This window comes from Cetorhinus maximus, chromosome 3 (assembly GCF_964194155.1).
Source record: "Cetorhinus maximus chromosome 3, sCetMax3.hap1.1, whole genome shotgun sequence".
NCBI classification, from domain to species: domain Eukaryota; kingdom Metazoa; phylum Chordata; class Chondrichthyes; order Lamniformes; family Cetorhinidae; genus Cetorhinus; species Cetorhinus maximus.
In genome coordinates, this window is record NC_135881.1 from 20,133,256 (window position 1) to 20,159,138 (window position 25,883).

General features: G+C 41.3%; 1 protein-coding gene across 12 annotated transcripts in view; it reads right to left on the minus strand.

Annotated features, from left to right (window-relative positions):
- The window catches only part of kmt2ca (lysine (K)-specific methyltransferase 2Ca), a 455,613-nt gene that overhangs the window by 211,053 nt on the left and 218,677 nt on the right, over positions 1 to 25,883 (minus strand). For all 12 annotated transcript variants that reach the window (XR_013575392.1, XR_013575394.1, XM_078537008.1 and 9 more), the window contains exons 6-7: positions 19,658 to 19,803; positions 18,604 to 18,713 (exon numbers count right to left, since the gene is read on the minus strand). Coding sequence is in view for 10 of the 12 variants with exons in the window: in XM_078537008.1 (XP_078393134.1) it covers positions 18,604 to 18,713; positions 19,658 to 19,803 (256 nt within the window). In the remaining 2 variants the exon portion in view is untranslated. The remainder of the gene's footprint in view (positions 1 to 18,603; positions 18,714 to 19,657; positions 19,804 to 25,883) is intronic.

A 25,883-nucleotide genomic window follows, 5' to 3' on the forward strand; every position in this document is an offset into this window, starting at 1 on the left:
GGTTCAACAAAAAATACATCCCATTGTAAAACAAAAACTGAGCAGGAAGGATCCATCTGTGGATTACTAAACAAGTTAAGGTGAGCATTAGATTTAAAGAAGAGTGTTATGATGCTGTAAAGAACAGTAGTAAGTCTGAGGATTAGGAGTGTCTTGGAAAGCAGCAAAGGGCCACCAAAAAGTTGATAAAAAGGAAAAAATAGAATGAGATTAAACTTGCTAGGAATACAAAAACAGACTGCAAGAACTCATACAAGCATACATAAAAAGGGAATAGCTAAAGTAAATGTTGGTCCCTTAGAAGCAGAGACATGAGAAATTATCATGGGGAATGAGGAAACTGTAGAGGCTTTGAACAACCAACAGTAGAAGACACAACTTACATGTCAGAAACAGAGGATAACCTAGGGACTAAAAAGAATGAGGAAATTAAGATAATTACTGCCAGCAGAAAAAAAGCATTAGAGAAATTTAAGGGATTAAAATCCGACAAATCCCTAAGTCCTGATAGTTTACATCCTAGGGCCTAGGGTTCTAAAAGAGACAGCTGCAGCAATAGTGGATGCGATGGTTATGATTTTCCAAAATACCTTAGCTTCTGGAATGGTGCTAGCAGATTGGAGTAAGCAAATATGACACCGCTATTCAAGAAAGGAGGAGAGAAAACATGGAACCACAGAATCACAGTGCAGAAGAGGCCCTTTGGCCCATCGAGTCTGCACCGACACGTGAGAAACACCTTGACCTACCTACCTAATCCCATTTACCAGCACTTGGCCCATAGCCTTGAATGTTATGACGTGCCAGGTGCTCATCCAGGTACTTTTTAAAGGATGTGAGGCAACTCGCCTTCACCACCCTCTGGGTAAAAAAGTTTTTCCTCACATCCCCCCTAAACATCCTGCCCTTCACAGTCGACAGGAAAGTGTTGAAATCTATTAAGGAAATCTTAACAATGCACTTAGAAAATCATAGTATGATCAGACAAGTTTTTTTTAATTCATTCGTGGGATGTGGGTTTCGCTGGCTGGGCCAGCATTTATTGCCCATCTTTAGTTGCCCTTGAGGTGGTGGTGGTGAGCTGCCTTCTTGAACCGCTGCAGTCCATGTGGTGTTGGTACACCCACTGTGCTGTTAGGGAGGGAGTTCCAGGATTTTGAACCAGTGACAGTGAAGGAACGGCAAAGTATTTCCAAGTCAGGATGGTGAGTGACTTGGAGGGGAAGTTCTAGGTGGTGATGCTCCCATCTATCTGCTCCCCTTGTCCTTCTAGATGATAGTGATCATGGGTTTGGAAGGTGTTGTCGAAGAAGCCTTGGTGAATTCCTGCAGTGCATCTTGTAGATGGTACACACTGCTGCTACTGTGCGTCAGTGGTGGAGGGAGTGAATGTTTGTGGATGTGGTGCCAATCAAGCAGGCTGCTTTGTCCTGGACGGTGTCAAGTTTCTTGAGTGTTGTAGGAGCTGTATTCATCCAGGCAAGTGGGGATAATTCCGTCACACTCCTGACTTGTGCCTTGTAGATGGTGGACAGGCTTTAGGGAGTCAGGAGGTGGGTTACGCATCACGCTATGCCTAGCCTCTGACCTGCTCTTGTAGCCACAGTATTTATACGGCTACTCCAGTTCAGTTTCTGGTCAATGGTAACCCCCAGGATGTTGATAGTGGGGGGATTCAGTGATGGTAATACAATTGAACATCAAGGGGCGATGGATAGATTCTCTCTTGTTGGAGATGGTCATTGCCTGGCACTTATGTGGTGCGAATGTTACTTGCCACTTGTCAGCCCAAGCCTGGATATTGTCCAGGTCTTGCTGCATTTGGACATAGACTGCTTCAGTATCTGAGGAGTCGTGAACGGTGCTGAACATTGTGCAATCATCAGCGAACATCCCCGCTTCTGACCTTGTGATGGAAAGGTCATTGATGAAGCAGCTGATGATGGTTGGGCTGAGGACACTACCCTGAGGAACTCCTGCAGTGATGTCCTGGAGCTGAGGTGACCGAGATCCAACAACCACAACCATCTTCCTTTATGCTAGGTATGACTCCAACCAGTGGAGAGTTTTCCCCCCGATTCCCATTGACTCCAGTTTTGGTAGGGCTCCTTGATGCCACACTTGGTCAAATGCTGCCTTGATGTCAAGGGCAATCACTCTCACCTCATCTCAGGAGTTCAGCTCTTTTGTCCATGTTTGAACCAAGGCTGTAATGAGGTTGGGAGCTGAGTGGCCCTGGCAGAGCCCAAACTGGGCGTCAGTGCCTGGTTATTGCTAAGCAAATGTCGCTTGATAGCACTGTTGATGACCCCTTCCATTACATTACTGATGATCGAGAGTGAACTGATGGGGCGGTAACTGGCTGGGTTCGATTTGTCCTGCTTTTTTTGTACAGGACAGACCTGGGCAATTTTCCACATAGCCGGGTAGATGCCATTCTAACAGATGTACTGGAACAGCTTGGCTAGGGTGCGCAGCAAGTTCTGGAACATGAGTCTTCAGTACTATTGCTGGAACATTGTCAGGGCCCATAGCCTTTGCAGTATCCAGTACCTTCAGTCGTTTCTTGATATCACGTGGAGCGAATCGAATTGGTTGAAGATTGTAGCAAATTCTTCAGCCTTATCTTTTGCACTGATGTGTTGGGCTCCTCCATTATTGAGGATAGGGATATTTGTGCAGCCTCCTCCTCCAGTGAGTTGTTTACTTGTCCACCACCATTCACGACTGGATATGGCAGGACTGCAGAGTTTAGATCTGATCCGTTGATGTGGGATCGCTTAGCCCCGTTTATCACTTGCTACTTATGCTGTTTGGCATGCAAGTAGTCCTGTATTATAGCTTCACCAGGTTGATAGCTCATTTTTAGGTATGCCTTGTGCTACTCCTGGCATGCCCTCCTGCACTCATCATTGAACCAGGGTTGATCCCCTGGCTTGATGGTAATGGTAGAGTGGGGGATATGCCGGGCCATGAGGTTACAGATTGTGTTCGACTACAATTCTGCTGCTGATGGCCCACAGCGCCTCATGGATGCCTAGCCTTGAGTGGCTAGATCTGTTGGAAATCTATCCCATTTAGCACGATTGCAGTGCCACACAACACGATGGAGGGTATCCTCAATGTGAAGGCAGGACTTAGTCTCCACAACAACTGTGCGGCGGTCACTCCTACCGACACTGTCATGGACAGATGCATCTGCGGCAGGTAAATTGGTGAGGATGAGGTCAAGTATGCTTTTCTCTCTTGTTGGTTCCCTCACCACCTGGTGCAGAACCAGTCTAGCAACTATGTAATTTAGGACTCAGCCAGCTCAGTCAGTAGTGGTGCTACTAAGCCACTCTTGGTGGTGGACATTGAAGTCCCCCACCCAGAGTACATTCTGTGCCCTTGCCACCCTCAGTGCTACCTCCAAGTGTTCAACATGGGGGAAGCACTGATTCATCAGCTGGGGGAGGGCAGTACGTGGTAATCAGCAGGAAGTTTCCTTGCCCATGTTTGACCTGATGAGACATCATGGGGTGCAGCGTCGATGTCAAGGACTCCCAGGGCAACGCCCTCCCGACAGTATACCACTGTGCCGCTACCTCTGCTGGGTCTGTACAGTGGGGCAAGACATACCCAGGGATGGTGATGGTGGTGCCTGGGACATTATCTGTAATATATGTTTCCATGAGGATGACTATGTGAGGCTGTTGCTTGACTCATCTAGCTCTCCCAATTTTGGCATTAACCCCCATATGTTAGTAAGGAGGACTTTGCAGGGTCAACATGGCTGAGTTTGCTGTTGTCGTTTCCGGTGCCTAGGTTGATGCCGGGTGGTCTGTCCAATTTCATTCCTTTTTTGTGACTTTATAGCAGTTTGTTACAATTTCAGAGGGCATATAAAAGTCAACCACATTGTTGTGGGTCTGGAGTCACATGTAGACCAGACCAGGATGACAGATTTCCTTCCATTACAACCAGATGGGTTTTTACAACAATCAACAATGGTTTCACAGTCATTAGATTTTTAATTCCAGGTTTTTATTAAATTCAAATTCCACCATCTGCCTTGGCGGGATTCAAACCCGCGTTCCCAGAGCATTACCCTAGGTGTCTGGATCACTAGTCCAGCGACAATACCCCTACTCTATCGCCTCCCCCCATAAAACATAGTTTTACAAAAGGAAGAGTGTATTTGGCAAACTTATTATTTTAAAGGGGTAGCTAAAGGGGAACTAATAGATATAGTACACTTGGATCTCCAAAAGGCAATTGATAAGGTGCTAAGGTGGTACACAAAGGTTAATAAAGATAATGGTTCATGGAGTTGGGGGTAATATATTAGCATAGATAGAAGATTGGTTAACCCACATGAAGTGAAGAGTAGGGATAAGTCGAACATTTTCAAGTTGGAAGGCTATGACTAGCAGAGTACCACAAGGATCAGTGCTGGGGCCTCAGCTATTTACAACCTATATTAATGACTGAAATGAAAAGGCAGAGAGTGATGCATCTAAGTTTGCTGATGATACAAAGTTAGATGGGAATGCAAGCTATGAGGGGACACCAAAGAGGCTGCAAAGAGAAATAGACAGGTTAAGTAAATAGGTAAAATGGGCAAATGGAGTACATTGTGAGGATCTGAGAGGTTATTCACTTTAGTCGTAAGAAATGAAAAGCAGGATATTTTTCAAAAGATGTGAAATTTGTAAATGCTGATGTTGAGAGGGACTTGGGTCTACTTGTACAAGGAACACGGTTAGCATGTAGGTACAGCAAGCAATTAGGAAGGCAAATGACATATTGGCCTTTATTGCATGAGGAATGGAGTACAAGAATAAGGAAGTCTTCCTAAAATTGTAGAGTTTTGGTCCACACCTGGAATACTATGTGCAGTTTTTGTCTCCATATTTAAGGGAGGATATAATTGCATTGGAAGCAGTATAATGAAGGTTCGCTAGATTGGTCTCTGGGGTGACAGGGTTATCCTATGATGAGAGACTGAGTAATTTGGGCCTATATTCTCTGGAGTTTAGATGAATGAGAGGTGATTTCATTGAAACATACACAATTCTGAAGGACATAACAGGGTAGACATAGATCTTGTTTCACTGACAGGGGAATCTAGAACATTGGGGCACTGGCTCAGGATAAGGGGACAATCGTTTCAGGCTGAACTGAGGAGAAATTTCTTCACTCAAAGGGTTGTGAATCTTTGGAATTATTAATCCAAGAGGTTTGTGGATGCTCCATCGTTGAATATATTTAAAGGTAAGAGGAAGAGATTTTTGGTCTCTCAGGGAATCAAAGGATTCCCTTGGAAGCTGGCAAGAAAGTGGAGTTGAAGCTTAAGATCAGCTGTGATTGTATTGAATGGCAGCAGATCAGGCACGGCGGGCCTTAATAGTTTTCTCCTGCTCCTATTTCTGCTGTTCTTAGTTTGCACAACAAGTTACTTTTTAAAGTGCGTTTAACATACTGCAACATCTCAGAATTAGCTACAAAATTTAATACTGAACCACACGAGGAGGCAAATGATCTAAAGCTTGGTCAAAGTTAGATTTTGCGGAGTGGCTTGAGAGGAAAGTGTGGTAGAGAGGAAATTCCCAAGCTGGAGGCTGGTAATGGTGCAGCGATTAAAATTGGGATGCTCAAGAGGCCAGAATTTGAGGAGAGCAGCTATCTCGGAGGGTTGTAGGGCTGGAGGAGATTACAGAGATAGGGAGGGGCAAGGCTATGGAGGGATTCCAAAACAATGATGTGATTTTTAAAATCAAGGCGCTGCTTAACCAAGAGGCAATGTAGGTCAAGGAGTCTAGGGGTGATGGGTGAACAGGACTTGGTGCAAATAAAGATATGGGTTCTGGATACAAGGACAAGGAGTCTGGTCAATCTAAGACAGATTAAGATAGGTACCAGGGAGAGGGATGAAGTGGGTGGCTAGCAAACAGAGGAGACAATGGCTTCAGTCTTCCTAATACTTAGTTGGTGGAAGTTTGTGCTCATCCAGTACTAGATGTTGGACAAGCAGTGTGACAATTCAGGGACAGTGGACAGGTGGAGCTTGGTGTCATCAGTGGACACAGTGTATCTTGGATACAGATTCGGATGATGTCAGCAAGAGGCAGCATGTAGATGAGAAATAGGAGGCAGGCCAAGGATAGATCCTTGGGGGACACCAGGTGAGGGAGCGGGAAGAGGAATCAATGCAGGTGATTCTGTGGCTACGATTGGATAGATAAGAACTGCGAGTGGGGTCAGCTGCAAAACTATGGAAAGGCCGTAGCTGAGAGATGCTAGTTAACTTATTGAACACAAGAGCTCCTTATTGAAATAATTACAGAATACCAGAACAGAACTGCCAGTCTTATCCCAATTGTAACACTCATGCCTCTGGGTCAGAATATCATAGATTCAAACCCAATTCCATATTGAGCATATAATTTGGCTATCATTTCAGTCAAATTATGAGGGAGTGCCACTGTCTTTTGGCCGAAATGTTAAACAAAGGCCCTGCTTGTCTCTCAAGGACATAAAAGGATCCCCAGACACAATTCCAAGAGCCAATGGGCACTACCAGTGACATAGCAAATCTTTATCAAAAACAAAAACAAAAATTGTTGGAAAAACTCAGCAGGTGAGACAGCATCTATGGAGAGAAAGACAGAGTTAACGTTTCGAGTCCGTATGGTGGGAAAAAATATTCAAATATTTATTTTTTAATTTTTATATTTTTTCCTCACCTATTTCTATTATTATTATTTTTTTAAATGTATTTCCATTCATTGTTTTATCCCCACCTTTTAGCCTATTTCGATCTTTTCTCCCACACCATCCCCTCCCCCCAGCCCACCCCCACTAGGGCCATCTGTCACTTGCTCATCCTGCTTTCTACTCTTAATGTCACCATTAGCACCTTCTTTAGCCAGTATCACCACCATCAACACCCCTTCGACCTTTTGTTTATGACATCTTTTGCAATCTCTCCTTTGCCTCCACCTATCACTGGCCTCCTATCCAGCTTCACCAGTCCCACCCTGCTTAAACAGTATATATTTCACCACATTTTTACTTCTCTTTAGTTCTGTGGAAGAGTCATACGGATTCGAAACATTAACTCTGTCTTTCTCTCCACAGATGCTGTCAGACCTGCTGTGTTTTTTCAGCAATTGTTGTTTTTGTTTCAGATTTCCAGCATCCACAGTATTTTGCTTTTATCTTAGCAAATCTTTATCCCTCAACCAACATTAAAAAATCAGATTCTGAAGATTATCGAGATGTTAACTTTGTTTCTCTCTCCACAGATGCTGCCTGAACTTCTGAGTGTTTCCAGTATTTTCTGTTTTTATTTCACTGAAACACAGCACCTGGTTAACTTATTGCCACTTGTGGGGCCTTGCTGTGTACAAATTGGCTGCCACATTTCCATAGATTAACCTCAAAAATACTTAATCCTTCAAAGTGCTTTGGGACACCCAGTGGTCATAAAAAGCTTTATATAAATGAAAGTCCTTTCTGTTCCTTTATCATTTGATACAAGAGTGCGTACCATAATTAATGGTCTGGATATGGTGCTTTACTCAATTGGGGAAAAATAATTTTCTCAACAGTAAAAATTTAGGACAGTGGAGTGTGCTATTTATTGCAATTTTGTAGTAGCAAAAACCATTCCTTTTAATCAAATTACTACCATAATAGTTAGGTCAATTATATCAGCGAAGTACTTAAATGATCGAAAGCAAAATGTTTAATCTCCCAAACATTTAGCACAAAACACTGGTACACATCATCATGGTGATGCTTTAGAATCAAGAGTTTGTGATTTTCAAATGCTCCTTTACATTTGTGTGTTTTGGACAAGAGGTAGGGCTGAATAGGAAAATGACACTATTCTGCCAGCAGTTTTTATGATCTTATTTTTAATGGTTTTATTTTAAGACAATAATCTGTAAATGCTGAAGGCTTGGTTTTTCTTAGGCCATTGTAATCTGGTGGCCTGAGTGCACTGCCTCAACTTTGTCTCCTGAAACTCCCCTCTGCAGTCAATCATAAACTGGGTTTCAATAGTGTAGGACAGTTAATCAACAGAACTACTGTAAACTTAACTTGAAGTGTGCTACTGTGCCATGCCCTGAAGTAGAATAAGCAACAAGTGATTAAAGTGGTAGACCATTGCTAGCAAAACTTTCCAGCACTCCTCCTGATTGAATGAACCTGCAGGATATCAGGACAATTATGCAGATACATTATGCATAATATTTTTTAAATGGCTCTCACTGAAAACAAATCTGTTGTGAAGGATGGATTTGGGGCCTTAATCTTTAGAGAATGTGTCAGCAAGGGAAGTGTTTCTTCATTTTTCTCCCCCAACCTGCTCCAGTAGCTCCATGTATCCATTCTGCTTCAACAGACACAATTTTCCACCTTGGTTTCATAGCACAGAAATTGGCCTCAGTGGACCAAATGGTGCTTTTCTGCCCTCTTTTCTGCTTTCCTTGTGCAATAGTGCATTGCAGTTCATCCAAATTCTGCCAAATAGGGACATTTTTTGCATTGTATTTTTAAGTCACTTTGGATATCAGACTACCGTGAATTAAAAGCAAAAAACTGTGGCTGCTGGAAATCCAAAACAAAAACAAAAATACCTGGAAAAACTCAGCAAGTCTGGCAGTATCTGCGGAGAGGAACACAGTTAACGTTTCGAGTCCGAATGACCCTTCAACAGAACTAAGTAAAAATAGAAGAGAGGTGAAATATAAGCTGGCTTGGGGCGGGGGGGACAAGTAGAGCTGGATAAAGGGCCAGTGATAGGTGGAGATAACCAAAAGATGTCACAGACAAAAGGACAGAGAGGTGTTGAAGGTGATGATATTATTTAAGGAATGTGCTAATTAAGGGTAGAAAGCAGGACAAACAAGGTACAGATAGCCCTAGTGGGGGTGGGGTGGGGTGAAGGAATCAAAAAAGGCTAAAAGGTAGAGATAAAACAATGGATGGAAATACATTTAAAAATAATGGAAATAGGTGGGAAAAGAAAAATCTATATAAATTATTGGAAAAAAAAGGGGGGTGGGGATCGGAAAGGGGGTGGGGATGGAGGAGAGAGTTCATGATCTAAAATTGTTGAACTCAATATTCAGTCCGGAAGGCTGTAAAGTGCCTAGTCGGAAGATGAGGTGCTGTTCCTCCAGTTTGCGTTGAGCTTCACTGGAACAACGCAGCAGGCCAAGGACGGACATGTGGGCATGAGAGCAGGGTGGAGTGTTGAAATGGCAAGCGACAGGGAGGTCTGGGTAATGTTTACGGACAGACCGAAGGTGTTCTGCAAAGCGGTCACCCTGTCTGCCTTTGGTCTCTCCAATGTAGAGGAAATCGCATTGAGAGCAACGAATGCAGTAGACTAAATTGAGGGAAGTGCAAGTGAAATGTTGCTTCACTTGAAAGGAATGTTTGGGCCCTTGGACGGTGAGGAGAGGGGAAGTAAAGGGGCAGGTGTTGCACCTTCTGCGGTTGCATGGGAAGGTGCCGTGGGAGGGAGTTGAGGTGTAGGGGTGATGGAGGAGTGGACCAGGGTGTCCCAGAGGGAACGATCCGTGCGGAATGCCGCCAGAGGGGGTGAAGGGAAGATGTGAATTAAAATTGACTTTTATCAGCAGTATCCTTAAGGGAAACAAAAACAGAATTACCTGGAAAAACTCAGCAGGTCTGGCAGCATCGGTGGAGAAGAAAAGAGTCGCCACCGATGCTGCCAGACCTGCTGAGTTTTTCCAGGTAATTCTGTTTTTGTTTTGGATTTCCAGCATCCGCAGTAGTTTTTTGTTAGTATCCTTAAGGGAGTTATTTTACCTTTGGGGTTGTAGATTGGAAGAAGGGAAGACATATAACTAGAAGTATTCATTAATTTAAAACAGTTTATTACTATTCACCACATATATTTCACTCAAGTAAAAATTGGGCCTCAGCACTTCTGCAGCAAACATCTTGATTGACTGATTATAAAATATTACTGGTGGCATCTCTGCTCCCTCATTAACAATCTGCAAAAAAAAGGATAGGCTGCTTCGCATAAGAGTTTGTACTGAGTTTCAGAGAAAACCTTGGGCCTAACTTTTCTGTAAATAAATAATGCTAACACCTCGCAAATTGCACAGTAACTTCTGACGTGCACATGTCCAGTTAAACCTGGTAATTTAGAAGGTCCTGCCCAAGATGTCTCTGTTCCTCCAAATATTGCGTGAAAATGACATCTGACTGTCTGATTCACCATTCAAAATCTATTATAAAATGTAACGTTCCTGTACCGACTTCACAGATATGGATTAAAAAAATGTCGATACTGGTCCAGCACAAATATCCTTTCAATGGCGTGGTACACCTTTAACACTGTACAGTCAAAGTGCAATTAGGAAGCGAGTTCCAGGATTTTGATCTACCAACAGTGAAGGAACGGCAATATGATTCCAAGTCAGGATAGCTTGTGGCTTAGAGGGGAACAGCCCACCCATCCCAGTGTCTGATAAACCTTCTCTGAAATGCTTCCAATACATTTACATCCTTCGCTGAATGAGGTGACCAATACTGTACATGGTACTCCAAACTAGTGCCCTGTACAGTTTAAGCATAACCTCCCTCCTTTGCATCCCATTCCCCTTGCAATAAATGATAACATTCTATTAGCTTTCCAAATTACTTGCTGTACTTGCATACTAACCTTTTGTGATTCATGCACTAGAATATCCAGATTCCTCTGCACCTTAGAGCTCTGCAACCTCTCACCATTTAGTGCCCTTATCCTGATAGGTGGTAGAGGTCATGAGTTTGGATGGTGCTGTCAAAGGAGTCTTGGTAAGTTCCTGTGATGCACCCTATATATAGAATGCATGCTGCCACTGTGCATCGGTTGTGGTGGGAGTGAATTTTAGGTTGATGGATGGAGGGTCGATCGAGCGGGCTGCTTCGCACTGGAAGGTGTCAAACTTCTGGAGTGTTGTTCAAGCCACACTCATCCAGGCAAGTGAGAGTATTCCATCATATGCCTGCCTTGGTGTCTTGTTGAGGGCGGGCCAGACTTCGGGAAGTCAGGAGGTCAATTCCTCGCTGCAGCATTCTCAGCCTCTGACTTGCTCTTGCAGTCACAGTATTCATATGGCTGATCCATCACAGTTTCTAGTCAATAATAACCCCCAGAGTAATGATAGTGGGAGAATACAGTGATGGTAGTGCTATTGAATGTCAAGGGGAGATGGTTAGATTCTCTCTTGTTGGAGATGGTCATTACAAATGTCATTTGCCACTTATCAGCTCAAGCCTGAATGTTGTCCAGGTCTTGTGGCATATGGACATGGGCTCCTCCAGTATCTAAGGAGTTGTGAATGGTACTGAACATTGTGCAATCATCAATGAATATCCCCATTACCGACCTTGTGATGGAGGGAAGGTCATTGATGAAGCAGAGTTCTGCAATCTCTCACCACATATTATCTAAATGGTGAGAGGTTGCAGAGCTCTAAGGTGCAGAGGAATCTGGATATCCTAGTGCATGAATCACAAAAGGTTAGTATGCAAGTACAGCAAGTAATTTGGAAAGCTAATAGAATGTTATCATTTATTGCGAGGAGAATGGGATGCAAAGGAGGGAAGTTATGCTTAAACTGTACAGGGCACTAGTGAGACCACATTTGGAGTACCGTGTACAGTACTGGTCACCTCATTCAGCGAAGGATGTAAATGTATTGGAAGCATTTCAGAGAAGGTTTATCAGACATTGGGATGGGTGGGTTGTCTTACAAGGAAAGGCTGGACAGACTAGGCTTGTGTCCATTGGAGTTTAGAAGAGTAAGAAGCAATTTGATTGAAACATACAAGATCCTGAGGGGACTTGACAGGATGGATGTGGAGAGGATGTTTCCTCTTGTGGAAGAATCTGGAACTAGGGGGTCACTGTTTAAAAATAAGGGGTCGCCCATTTAAAACAGAGATGAGGTGAAATTTTTTCACTCAGAGGGTCGATAGTCTTTGGAACTCTCTTCCTGAAAAGGTGGTGGAAGCAGAGTCTTTGAATATCTTAAGGCAGAGGTGGATAGATTCTTGGTAAGCAAAAGGGTGATTGGTTATCGGCAGTAGGTGGGATGCAGATTTCAGGATACTATCAGATCAGCTTTGATCTTATTAAATGGCAGAGCAGGCTCAAGGGGCTGAATGGCCTACTCCTGCTTCTTGTTCATAGGTAGATGTGTGTGCAATCTCACTCATTCAGCATTTAATTAGTTTTGGAGATTGAAAAAAAAATCAAATAATAATTTTGTATTTCTTAGGGTCAATAAAAGGAAGTTAGATGCAGACCAACATTCAGGCAACGAATGATTCGAGGTTAAGGCAAGCAAAACATGACTGGAAAATGGTCATATATAGAAGACACCTTCAAGCTGGACATCTGGTTGAGGCAACTATGCCATGAGAAGCAGGTGTGTAACTTAAATAAAAGCCTTACCTTTCTACAAAAAAAAGAAAAAAAATTGGAAAGTTTTGTTTTAATTCTCCTCTCCAAGTTGTTCTTTTGTGCCCCTTTCCTATTCCTCGCTTCTGAAAGCATTCACCTCTCAGTAGTAGAGTCTCTTGTCTCCCACCAGTGCGCCACCAAAGTGGCCATTATTTATGCATGAGCCATAACAAATAGTGCTGACTGTAAGGGGAAGGAGGGGAGTGGTCAGGAACTTGAGCATTATATAACTCCTAAATAAGAAAACATGAGCGTTCATACTTTTTGATGCCAAAATGTTACATTTCTGTAAAAGACTCTTGGAGTATACTCTAAAAATATATATATATGCTACAGAAGTCATTGCACAACTTTGAATTATCATGGGATATTTATTTGAAAGATGAAGAGAGAAGCAGTTTTTCTCTTTAAAAAGGAAAATTACTTCCCTTAAAATACCATTGATAAATCAACTGTACTCAACACAGTATACATACTTAACAGCAGAGCACAGAGCTTCCTGCCAAATGGCACCCAGCACAGCTATTCACAAATGGATTTCCGGAGCAATCTTCAAACAGATTTTTAAATACATTGGAGTCCCTGTAGAACACCTTCTCTGTGAGACATGCAGGTTTTAAATGAGTGCAATTGATTCTGTTTCTTCTATCAAGGGAGTCATTAAAAAAATGCGTTTGTTATCACAGCTCTGTGGAATGGTGTTACACGCACATAAATGAATCAGGCAGTTGGGATATAGAGCAGAAGATGTATGTAATTTTATTTAACTGTAAAGACAGCCCAAAAAGCATTCTGTCTGTGATATCACTTAAAAGCTGTTAGATCAAATAACCTTAAACTCTTGCATCCCTTAGCAATGTTTTATGTCCAATACCAGACATTTTAATGATCACATCAAGCTCTTTCATTCTTTTCTTCACCCCATCTCCCCTCCCCACACGCAATGCCCAAAGGATGTATGCAAAGGCTACGGGCCCTGACAACGTTCCGGCAATAGTACTGAAAGACTTGTGCTCCAGGACATGCAGTGCCACTAGCCAAGCTATTCTAGTAGTTACAACACTGGCATCTACCCAGCTATGTGGAAAGTTGCCCAGGTATGTCCTGCACACAAAAAGCAGGACAAATCCAATTCGACCAATTACCGCCCCATCAATCTCTTCTCGATCATCAGTAAAGGAATGGAAGGGGTCATCAACAGTGCCATCAAGTGGCACTTGCTTACCAATAACCTGCTCACTGACGCCCAGTTTGGGTTCTGCCAGGGTCACTCAGCTCCTGACCTCATTACAGCCTCGGTTCAAACATGGACAGAAGAGTTGAGGTCCCGAGGTGAGGTGAGAGTGACTGCCCTCGACATCAAGGCAGCATTTGACCGAGTGTGGCATCCATCAGCCCTAGCAAAACTGGAGTCAATGGGAAAACTCTCCACTGGTTGGAGTCATACCTGGTACAAAGGAAGAAGGTTGTGGTTGTTGGAGGTCAGTCATCTCAGCTCCAGGACATCACTGCAGGAGTTCCTCAGGGTAGTGTCCTCGGCCCAACCATCTTCATCAATGGCCTTCCTTCCATCACAAGGTCAGAAGTGAGGATGTTCGTTGATGATTGCACAATGTTCACCACCATTTGCAACTCCTCTGATACTGAAGCAGTCTATGTCCAAATGCAGCAAGGCCTGGACAATGTCCAGGCTTGGGCTGACAACTGGCAAGTAATACTCGCACCACAAAAGTGTCAGGCAATTACCATCTCCAACAAGAGAGAATCTAACCATCGCACCTTGATGTTCAATGGCATTACCATCATTGAATCTCCCACTATCAACATCCTGAGGGTTACCATTGACCAGAAACATAACTGGACTAGCCATATAAATACTATGGCTACAAGAGCAGGTCAGAGGCTAGGAATCCTGTGACGGGTAACTCACCTCCTGACTCCCCAAAGCCTGTCCACCATCTACAAGGCACAAGTCAGGAGTGTGACGGAATACTCTCCACTTGCCTGGATGAGTGCAGCTCCCACAACACTCAAGAAGCTTGACATTATCCAGGACAAAGCAGCTCGCTTGATTGGCACCACATCCACAAACATTCACTTCCTCCACCACTGACACACAGTAGCAGCAGTGCGTACCATCTACAAGATGCACTTCAGGAATTCACCAAGGCTCCTTTGACAGCACCTTCTAAACCCATGATCACTACCATCTAGAAGGACAATGGTAGCAGATAGATGGGAACACCATCAGCTGGAAGTTCCCCTCCAAGTCACTTACCATCCTGACTTGGAAATATATCAGCGTTCCTTCACTGTCACTGAGCTCCCTGTCTAACAGCACTATGGGTGTACCTACACCACATGGACTGCAGCGGTTCAAGAAGGCATCTCATCACCGCCTTCTCCAGGGCAACGAGGGATGGGCAATGAATGCTGGCCCAGCCAGTGAAGTCCACATCCCGTGAATTAATTTTTTATTCCAATTAAACAAATTTTTCCTGTACCATCTGCTAATATGAATTCTACATGCAGTAGTGATTACATACCTCTGAACCCAACTGGTTTTACTTTCAATAATTGCAAACTGTTAGCTTTTCTTTAGCTGCTGATATACATTTTAAAACCCACAACGCCAACAAAAAGAGTGCCAACAGTCTCAAGCTTCTCAAGAAAATATAAGGATGAAAACTGCACAAAGTGGGTAAGTTCGAATCAGAAAGCGCTGTGGTATGGGCTATTTTTCTTCTTCGAACCAAGGGTGCAAGTGGGCATTACACCTAATTATTGTTTGAATAATTGTAAACGCTCAATCGTGTAGCACAGAAGGTCGTTGTTTGGCCCAGCTTTGCTGGATGTTTGAAAGAGCTATCCAGTTAAACCCACTCTCCTGCTCTTTCCCCATAGCCTGCAAGCATTTCCTTCTCAAGTAATGATCCAATTCACTTTTGAAAGTCCCTGGTAAATCTATTTCCAACACTCCTTCAGGCAGTGCATTCCAGACCATCAAAATTCTGTGTAAAAAAGGAATCTCAGATCATGTCTGGTTCTTTTTGCCAATTACCTTAAATCTTTATTGTCTCATTACTGGCCTTTCTGCCAGTCAGTGGAAACAGTTTTTCCCTATCTACTCCATCAAAACCCTTCATTATTTTGAGAACCTCTATTAAATCTCCCCTTAACCTTGTCTGCTCTACATCCCAGAACATCCCAGCTTCTTTATCTTTCCACATAACTGAAGCACCTCATCTTTCCTACCACTTCCAGTAAATCTCATCGGCATCCTCTCCAAGGACTTAATTTCTTTCCTGAAGTGTGGTGCTCAGAATTGGACACACAACTCTAGCTGAGTACTATGTGCAATTCGGGGACAGTACGTTAGTGGTTAGATTGCTAGTCTGTTAATCCACAAGTTTGAGCTAATGATCTGGAAACAAATTCAAGCATGGCAATTAATTAAATTAAATGGGAACAGAAAGCTGGCATTAGTAATGATGACTGTGAAACTACTGGATCATCGTTAAAAAAAGCCATCTGGTTCACTAATGTCCTTTAGGGAAGGAAATCTGCTGTCCTTATTTGGTCTGGCCTTTATGTGATCCCAGATCTACAGCAGTGAGGTTGACTCTCAACTGCCCTTTGAAATGGCCTAGCAAGCTACTCAGTTGTACCTGGCAGCTCACCAGGACTTTCTCAAGGGCAGTTAGGGATGGGTAATAAATACTGGTCATGCCAGCAATGCCCACATCCTGTGAATGAATAAAATAATCAGTGATTTATAAGAGTTATGAAAATATTAATCTTTTCCAAGATGAGGTGTGACCCTGCTCAGAATTACAGAGTCCTGATGGTCAACTAAAGTCCAAAAAGTTTTTTGTAACTCAACCTATTATCCCTTATGCAGCCAGGGTTCAAGGAAATCACTGGGTTCTCGAGTTTAGCAGTTTAAGTATTTGTGTCACACATTGTGATGTTGAAAAAAGCACTAATATTTGTAACAACTCAAATGGCAGAAGTAGCTTCATTATCTCAGAACTAGTTCCCTTTCTTTCAATGATCTAGTGGGTAATACACTGTACTATAGTATGAAGCCACAGAGACCAATAGGTTCCAGTTTCACACCGAGTCACTTAATCTCAATGGAAGCATAGGGCCTGGACCAGGCCATTATATCTCTAATATAGGGAGGAGGAAGCGGAGGGGGCAAAATAAAAGAGGGGTCCCTCCAGTGCAGTGGGCACTACTGACAGTGATCTTGAGTAGATATTAGGTGACGATGGCTTCATGCAGTTCTGCTGTCTTTGAACAGCCTGCGGATAGCCACTACATGGGTTCACATGGGCAATGGAAAATTAGGTAGTAATGGGAAATGGGTACCCAAAGAATTGGACCCAAGCAAAGAGTTGGTGCCTTTAGATGGAGGGAGGCAAAAACTGGCAAAAAGAAATACAGGCAGGGGTGGCTGCCACAAAGAAATACATTTTTCAGGGGCCCCACAGTGCAAAAGCATGTGCAGAAATAGACTTTTCCACAGCATGCTTAGTTATTTATAAGATTGCAACAAAATGAGATTTTATTCCCCTCCTCCAAAATTCTTAGGAGTATAAGTAACAATATAGCAATAAGTTTTTTAAACAGTAAACAGTACTAAAACACGCATGTAAACGCCACCGGTCATGTGGTTAGATCGAACTTAAACCCGAAAGGGTTAAACTATTACAGGAAGGGTAGGAGTTTATGGGCAGTGTTGGCCACCGAGGGGAGAGGTGTCAGTGAAGGGGAATTAATGTGGATCAGGTTGCAGGAGGCAAAGTTTTGGGCAAGATGAAGTTTATGGAAGGTCAGAGTTTGAGAGGCCTGTGAGAAGGACATTGTCAAAACTGAGTTTAGAGGTGACAAAAAAGATTGGATAAAAGATTATAGCAGCAACAGGGGTAAGGTAGGAATGGAAGTAGGCAACAAAGTTTGAAGTAGGCAGCCTTGATGATAGATAGGGGTTTTAAAGCTCAGTTGATCAGACAGGTGGGCAAGTTTGTGTGCATCCAGTTCAACCTGCATGAGCAATTAGGAAGGGCAAAGTAGAGGTCACGACTGAAGAATTTTACACAACTTTCATATTATCAACTTAATACAATGGTCAGAACTTGTCATTGAATTATCACTGCAGATCCTGAATAACAATGGCAATTCTATACCTCAGTTAATAAGCACATTGTCAATAGGATTTTGATAACACATCTAATAAACCAAAAGGTCATGACTGAAGACCCATGAACATGGCGCAAAATAGTTCACAATTACCAATCCTCTATATTCTGACCTTTGAGTTGCTAAGCTGAGCAAGAATTCCTGCCACAACTGACCTTTACCGCTGGCATTATCCATCAATATATTTAGAAACTGAGATATTTTCTTACACCCAAGGCACCACTATACCTATTCTCCTAATCTACAGATGCTAGTTTGTGTCAGATCTGAAAATCTTAAACACCTTGACACTGGAGGAATTTTTTTTTAAATGAGATCATAGTTCTTACTCAAGCATTCTATAGCTTTTTCATTCAACACATCCACTAATGCTATTTTGAAGCTTCATTGACGCAATGCAACACCCATATAAAGATTATTTATCGTATATTTGTTGAGTTATGAAAAAGTCTATTGCACATTATCCGTGTTGTACATTAGTTTAAAACACAGGATAAATGTTTTGCCTAACTGTAAACAGCTGTTAGGAATGTCACTTAACTCATGGACAACCAAGCTTATAAGAGTTTTGTTATTTGTGGATTTCCTTAGAACATTTTGATAGCCCTAAAGTTTTGCTGGCACCAAGTTTTCAGCTGCTCTAACTTGTATTACTGCACTTTTAAAGATGAATTAGGGTTGAAAGCCCTTGCTCATCACAGGAACAGCATAAATCAAAAAGGCACATGACAAAATCTATAATTTGATATGTATCTGGAGGTTCCAGGCCCAACTTCTGACTTAACTTTCTAAACAGTGTAAACTGCTCACATACAGCAGCAATGTAGTTTCCATTAAGTAATAATTTTCTTTAAAAGTCATGAGGCCACAGTTCAGGTAGGTTAATTTCCTCTTTCCCTGAAATTTCAACTTACCTCTGTAATCCCTGAGAGGACTGCTTTGTCCACATTCACCAGTACCGGTCCGTTTGCCTGGCACACTTCAGAAGACCATTCTGCACAACAATGGTGAACCCAACAGTGACCTGTCAACCAAAAATTAAAAATACATAAGAGACAGGTAAAATTTTATTTTGCATTTTAAGTAATTCACATAATGAATTTAACTGCCTACATACTTCACAACACTTTACAAAACTATCTCCTTGGATGTCTATTTTAAAAATTCAAGTTACTTTATTTCTATTGATAACTATGCATTAATTTTGGGTAGAACAAGACACAAATATGACCTGTGGAACTCCAGTTAGTTATTAAATCAGTAACATTTTCCTAATGATACACAAATATTTTCTAAGCTAGAAGATAATGCTTCTATTTCTTACATCATTTTGGACTACCGATGGTAGGTATCAAACATTAGATTTATAAAGTCTGGGTCACAGTGGTGAACTGTACATCCAGTTCAATAAAACGTCTTTAGCAGGGACACTCTGGTTCTCTATGAATATGCTTAGACTATACTGACTTACAAACAGCTCAACAAGGCAATACAATATACTACTGAACATCCCATATTTTAAGAACAGCAGTTTTTTATAATGGAAAATTATTTTTATGCACGTGACAGAAACTACCACCATCGTTTTGAACAAGGAAGTATTCTGCAAGTCACCATCTACAAAACATCACAGGAATACTTCAGGCCTCAGCTACAAACAGAATGAAAGATAGAGACTGATCAGATACTACATGGATTCGTGCAGGGCAGGTCATGATTGATTAACTTTTGAAGAGTTAGAACAAATAGTCAAAGATCAACTCCATTGGTTGGTGAATAGCTAACTAAAGCTATATAAACTTATATGGAAGGTCAATGGGGAAATTGGAATTATTACACTAAGTACACTAGGATATGGAATATGTCACAAATGGATATCAAACCCGAGTCAATCACAACCATTAATATGGAAACAGATAAATGCTTGGAGAGAACAATTCATTAAGACCACATCTATGCTTTCAATACCTGAAGGTTCAAATAAGGCCTGGACATCAATATCATCAGGAAGGCCAACTTGACTGAGCTCATCCCAATATCTGCTTGTCTGTTCTTCAGAGGCCACTGTAACATTAATACACGTAGACAGAGGCGCTGCGGTGTGGCAAGGAGACCTGATACAAAACATTTCATGAAAAACAAAGAAGTAATTAAAAATGTTTTTGCTTAAATTTCAATTTATTGCTAAAGCTTCAATATTATGCCTGTACATTCTGCAAACCATTTATAAAACTGAAAGTGTAATCTGCTCAACTAACACTGTAAATTGTTGAGGATCTGTTATCACAGAACTTTAATATGTAGTAAATTTATTTGTTTTATAACATGCAATCTGTGTAGTGGCTACATATCCTCCTTTTCTACAGTGGTGTGCTGAAGATTATTTTTCTGGTTGTCACCATCATTTCTTAAAAGCAACTAGGCAATTATATCAATAGGCAAAACATTCCAAGTACAAATAATTTCAATTTCCTTTTGCAGAAATCTTTGGAATTTCCATAGTCATAGATTGAATCTATACATGTGAAAAGACAATTGAGTTAATAGAGACAATGGAAACCTTTTGATTACTTCACATTTTCTTACATTCTAAGATGGTGTACCACAACTCAATAAAGATACGTGACATAGAACCAAGTGTCACAATTATGTCTCACGCAGAGGTTAGCTTTGTTACTTGTAAATCTCTCATGGTGTAAGTGGGACGATGCACCATTTTAATGAGAGAAGTGTTGCATCATGTAAAGTATTACCATTTTGCTGATAAGGTACAGCCGTGTCCTTTAAAGCCACAGTTTAACAGGTAAGTAATCAGTTTGTTATTCGGTGAGGGAATTTTACAGATTCTAAATGATTCAAAAGTTTTAGGTTCATGTCAATGACTGACTTCCTTTGTCTTTATTTAAAAAATTGTTTAGCAACAGAGCAAAGTATGATGTCTGATGTGAGATAGGGCCCTTGATTCCAGAATTTATAATACTCGAAAATCTCCCGTGGTGTCAACAATGCTTCACCTGTTGTAAGGGGAAAGATACTGGTTGTAGAAGGATACACAGCTCCAGTGAAAGAATTTGGAAATAACTTTGTATGAATTCGCCCCAGAGTCAATAAAATATTTTGATTGTTTTTCCTTAGCTAATTGTAAGTTTAAAAATAAATTTGCGCAAGCAATCCATTATGCATTTTATTTGAAAATTTTTGTTTTAAGGTTCTGTATTTTTTTTTAAGAGAATGTGAAGAAATTTGTCAAACTAATTTACATCTTCCTTCGTTTACAATATAGCTCTGTACTTCTTAACAAAATATCTGCAAGCTACTTATAAAAACAAATACAGCTGCACTTCTTAAAAAAAAAATTCTGAGTGACACTGGCAAATTCACAATTATTGTCCATCCCAAGATGCATTAAGATGATGGGCCTTCCCTTTGAACTGTAGTCCTTGTGGTTATACATTTGACTTTTCCAATGTATAATGGCACCTATATAAACTTGCTGCAATATAATTACATTAGCTAAGCTGCAGCACCTCATTTCTTTACCTCCCAGCTCCTTATATTGTACTGCAGACTAACTCCTACAGTCCAACTAACATATTTGCTCTGCTTTCCAAATGGTTGTATAACATTTAACTATCCACTATATAAAATGTGATGTGATATAAAAATAGGAACAAATTAAGTATATTAAGAAACATGACTTGAAATATGTCCACATACACTGGTCTAATTATTCCTACCTCAACTGAACACTCCGTTGGGCTTCGACTGAGTCTGCTGACTAAATGTAAGGGAGGTCAGCCAGCATAAATGTACACCACTTTTACTTTAAAAGTACTTAAGAAAAATTGAAGAATTCATGCTTTACCTCGATTTGACATTTCAGACAAAATAAACTTTCCAATTATGGAAATGCACCTAACAACAGCTTGCCAGAGAAAAGGACAGGGTTACAAACAGCAAATCTTATGTTCAGTAAAAGTTGGAACATTCTGCAAAAGCCCAATTTTGCTATCAAGTTTTAGAACCTCAGTGTGCTGGAAGCTTTACTTTGGTCATTTAAATCTCTTCAGCTAAGGGTGGTTTGGAAACCTGTATTAAGTATAGACTCGAACTTCTTTCACGGACACAGGTCTCTGGTATTGAACACTGTTACAGATATTTCAAGTGCAGAAAATGCTACAGTAAACTTCATTTTTTTGTAAATTGTACAATTTTTATGTCATAGTTACAAGGCTTTTCATTTATGGGATGAATAATTAAAAATTGCAATTGGGCGACTTGACTGGTTTGTCCTTTTTACAGATAGCTTTTGCAGATTTCCCACAATCATGGCCCAGCATAATCTCCACTCTACCATTACCATCAAGCCAGGGGGTCAACCTTGGTTCAATGAAGAGTGCAGGAGGACATGCCAGGAGCAGCACCAGGCATATCTAAAAATGAGGTATCAACCTGGTGAAGCTACAACTCAGGACTACTTGTTTGCCAAGCCGCATCTGATAGAGCTAATTTATCCCACAACCAACAGATCAAATCTAAGCTCAACAATCCTGCTACATCTAGTCCTGAATGGTGGTGCACAATTAAACAACTAACAAGAGGAGGAGGCTCTATATATATCCCCATGCTCAATGATGGGGGAACCTAACACATCAGTGCAAAAGACAAGGCTGAAGCATTTGCAACCATTTTCAACCTGCATGAGTTCCTTAGGGTAGGGTCCTAGGTCCAACAATCTTCAGCTGTTTGATCAATGATCTTTCCTTTATCATAAGGTCAAAACTGGGGATGTTTGCTGCTGATTTTACAATTCTCAAATGCTGAAGCAGTCAGTGTCTATATGTAGCAAGACCTGAGCAAAAATCAGGCTTGGGCTGATAAGTGACAAGTAGCATTTGTGCCACAAGTGCCAGGCAATGATCATCTCCAACAAGAGAGAATCTAACTATATCCCCTTGACATTCAATGATATTACCATCGCTGAATTCCCCACCATCAACATCCTGGGGCCGGGGGGGGTTACCATTGTCCAGGCATTGAAATCTGCGAGCATGAGAGACAAAAATGCATCCTGGATGCAATATTATATATAATTAAAAACACACCAGCATATCCTTCTTGACAATACTCTCAGTGAACCTGTAAGACCATTTTAGATTAGGGATCCTATGTCCTGTAATGCATAATTATGAGATCATTGATCTACAGTGCTTAAAAAAGTCAATATTACCTGCTTAGCCCAAGTTCATGTTAGCTGCCAGGTTTTTGGATACTTAGGGAATCAAGAACTGTGGGAGTCAAGGTCATTTATGATCTTGATAGCAGAGCAGGCTTGAAGGGCCTACTCCTATTTCTTATGTTAAGACACTTGTCTGACAATAATAGTATTGCTGCACTACAGATAAAAGTCTCTCAGGGAAGCTTAAATAGTTAGCTAATCCTAGGTCTTCAAATACTTATTCAATTCTCTCAAATTATTTTTACATTACATGGCTCCACTACCTATTGGGTAGTCCAAGATAAAAGTACTTCAATTTAAACTTAAGAGAACCTTGCAACTTGTTACGATCTCAGTCAAGGCCAGTAACGTACTTTAAAAAAAATCCAAAATCCAAAGGCACAAGGTTCCACGGTTTGAAACAAGAGAATTTTGTATTGCGGAGGACAGTGACATTTTTTGTCAAAGTTCTTCATCTTGCACTCATCAGGACAATTCACAAGAAAATACCAATGTCAGGGGAAACAACACTGAATGAGAGGAGTGCGCTGACTGGTTGGCAACTGGACTCTTATCTGCAGAGGCGTTACCATGGAGAATGCACCAGTTGATGGTGACTGACAGTTAACTGTCAAACATTGCTTGAAATCTAAACCAGGCAGCTTGACTCTGATTGGTCAAGACATTGCCCTGGGGAATGAACCAGTGAATGGCTGTCACTTATTTTGTTTAGCTGAAACAGGCACAATGTGTATACATGTTCTTTCTGTCTGCAAAGAACGGGGTCCTATGTATTAATATATGTAGTTTCCAGTATACACAAATGCGCCTGTGAGCCCGACTGACAATCTTATCTAGAATACCTTTTGCCTTATGCCCTATTGACATAATTCCCAATTGAGCATTGATCCCTACAAGTTTTGTTTCTGCCCTCAACTCAAACAATTTGCCTGTGCTATCAAGAGCAATGGCACCGTTGCGTGTGCTTACTCCACTGCCAAACACCCTTTGCTTTCACAGGCTTAGCCAATTTTTAAACAACCTCAGATGTTTACCTCCTTTTAGCACCTTCCTCCCTTGTAGGCAAACCATTCATATAGCAGAGCGTGAAAAGCACTGCTGAAACGCAAGTAAAGTTACGTCATATCCACAGAATTGGTATTGTCAACAAAGCTGACAAAAATATAGTGGCAATAATTGGCCAATTTAACTAGCCACTTCGATGAAGCATATCCAGGTCTGCTGACTTGTCTTTCTTCATGTTCATCAGTGATGGTCTAAAATTTATTTTATTGTTTTTATTACTTTCTCCATCCCCACTGGAAACTGCAATGTCCATACCAGGGAGACAATCCATGTGAACACAAGATTAATTTAGGTATTTGCTTTCAGTCATTTGACATCACGTGTAATTTAGTTAAACCAGAGAAACTGAGGTGCCAAAGGGATCTATACTTCTTAAAATATATGTAATTTTATTGAGTCAAAAATATTTATTTTACTCTTGCTTGCTGTTTGATTTTCAATTTTAGTTTTCCTGACAAGCTTCTTAACCCTTATATTCATCTAGATCCATTGTGCTACCAATTTTTAAAAAATATACTTTATGAAGATCCATGTTTTTCCTTCATTCTTTACATTATTTTCATTATTACCAATATTAGTATTTTCCCTCTAACTCTTCTTCTCAATAGTATCTGTTCTGTACTCTATGGAATTTTAAACAAAGTCTGCTTTTCTTCCATGTTTTCTCCTCTAATTGTCCTGTTGAACATTCCAATGTAGTCACTCTCCTTTCTATCATAATTCGAACTTTAAAAGGCACCATTTTGGAGTTATTGTTGCCAAGGCACTCTCTCTTAGATCCCTGTGCCAGTACAACTCTATGGCCAGCTCTACCATCTTCTGAGTTATCAGGTTTGACAGAGCTTCTGTTCACCCAGTTTCTTAAATGTTCCATCAGACAATCCAATACTGCTTCAGAAACATGCTTTCACTCTGATTGCACCCAATATAGAATGCCCAGGGTAACTCCAGTAAATCTGAATAACCCACACCAACTACATCTGCTCCTATATACACTTTCCTTAATTCACTACAAAGTTCCCTCTGGTTTGATGGTCTATAGCAAATAGCTGTTGTTAGTTTCCACCATTTTGTCCCGCTCCATATAGCTTCCATGTTATTTGATCCAGATAAATCTAATTAAATCATAATCAAATTCCCTTTCACATAAAATGAACCATAAGAAATAGGAACAGAAATTAGGCCATTCGGCCCATCAAGTCTGCTCCGCCATTCAATCATGGCTGATAAGTTTCTCAACCCCATTCTCCTGCCTTCTCCCCGTAACCTTTGATCCCCTTACCAATCAAGAACCTATCTATCTTGGTCTTAAATACACTCAATGACCTGGCCTCCACAGCCTTCTGTCGCAATGAATTCTATAGGTTCACCACTCTCTGGCTAAAGAAGTTTCTCCTCATCTCTGTTCTAAAAGGTCTTCCCTTTACTCTGAGGCTGTGCCCTCGGGTCCTAGTCTCTCCTACTAATGGAAACATCTTCTCCACGTCCACTCTATCCAGGTCTTTCAGTATTCTGTAAGTTTCAATCAGATTCCCCCTCGTCGTTTTAAACTCCATCGAGTATAGACCCAGAGTCCTCAAATGTTCCTCATATGTTAAGCCTTTCATTCCTGGGATCGTTCTCGTGAACCTCCTCTGGACCCTCTCCAGGGCCAGCACATCCTTCCTGAGATACGGGGCCCAAAATTGCTCACAATATTCTAAATGTGGTCTGACCAGAGCCTTATAAAGCCTCAGCAGCACATCGCTGCTTTTATATTCTCGTCCTCTCGAAATAAATGCCAACATTGCATTTGCCTTCCTAACTACCGACTCAACAGCAAGTTAACCTTAAGAGAATCCTCGACTGGGACTTCCAAGTCCCTTTGCACTCCAGATTTCTGAATTCTCT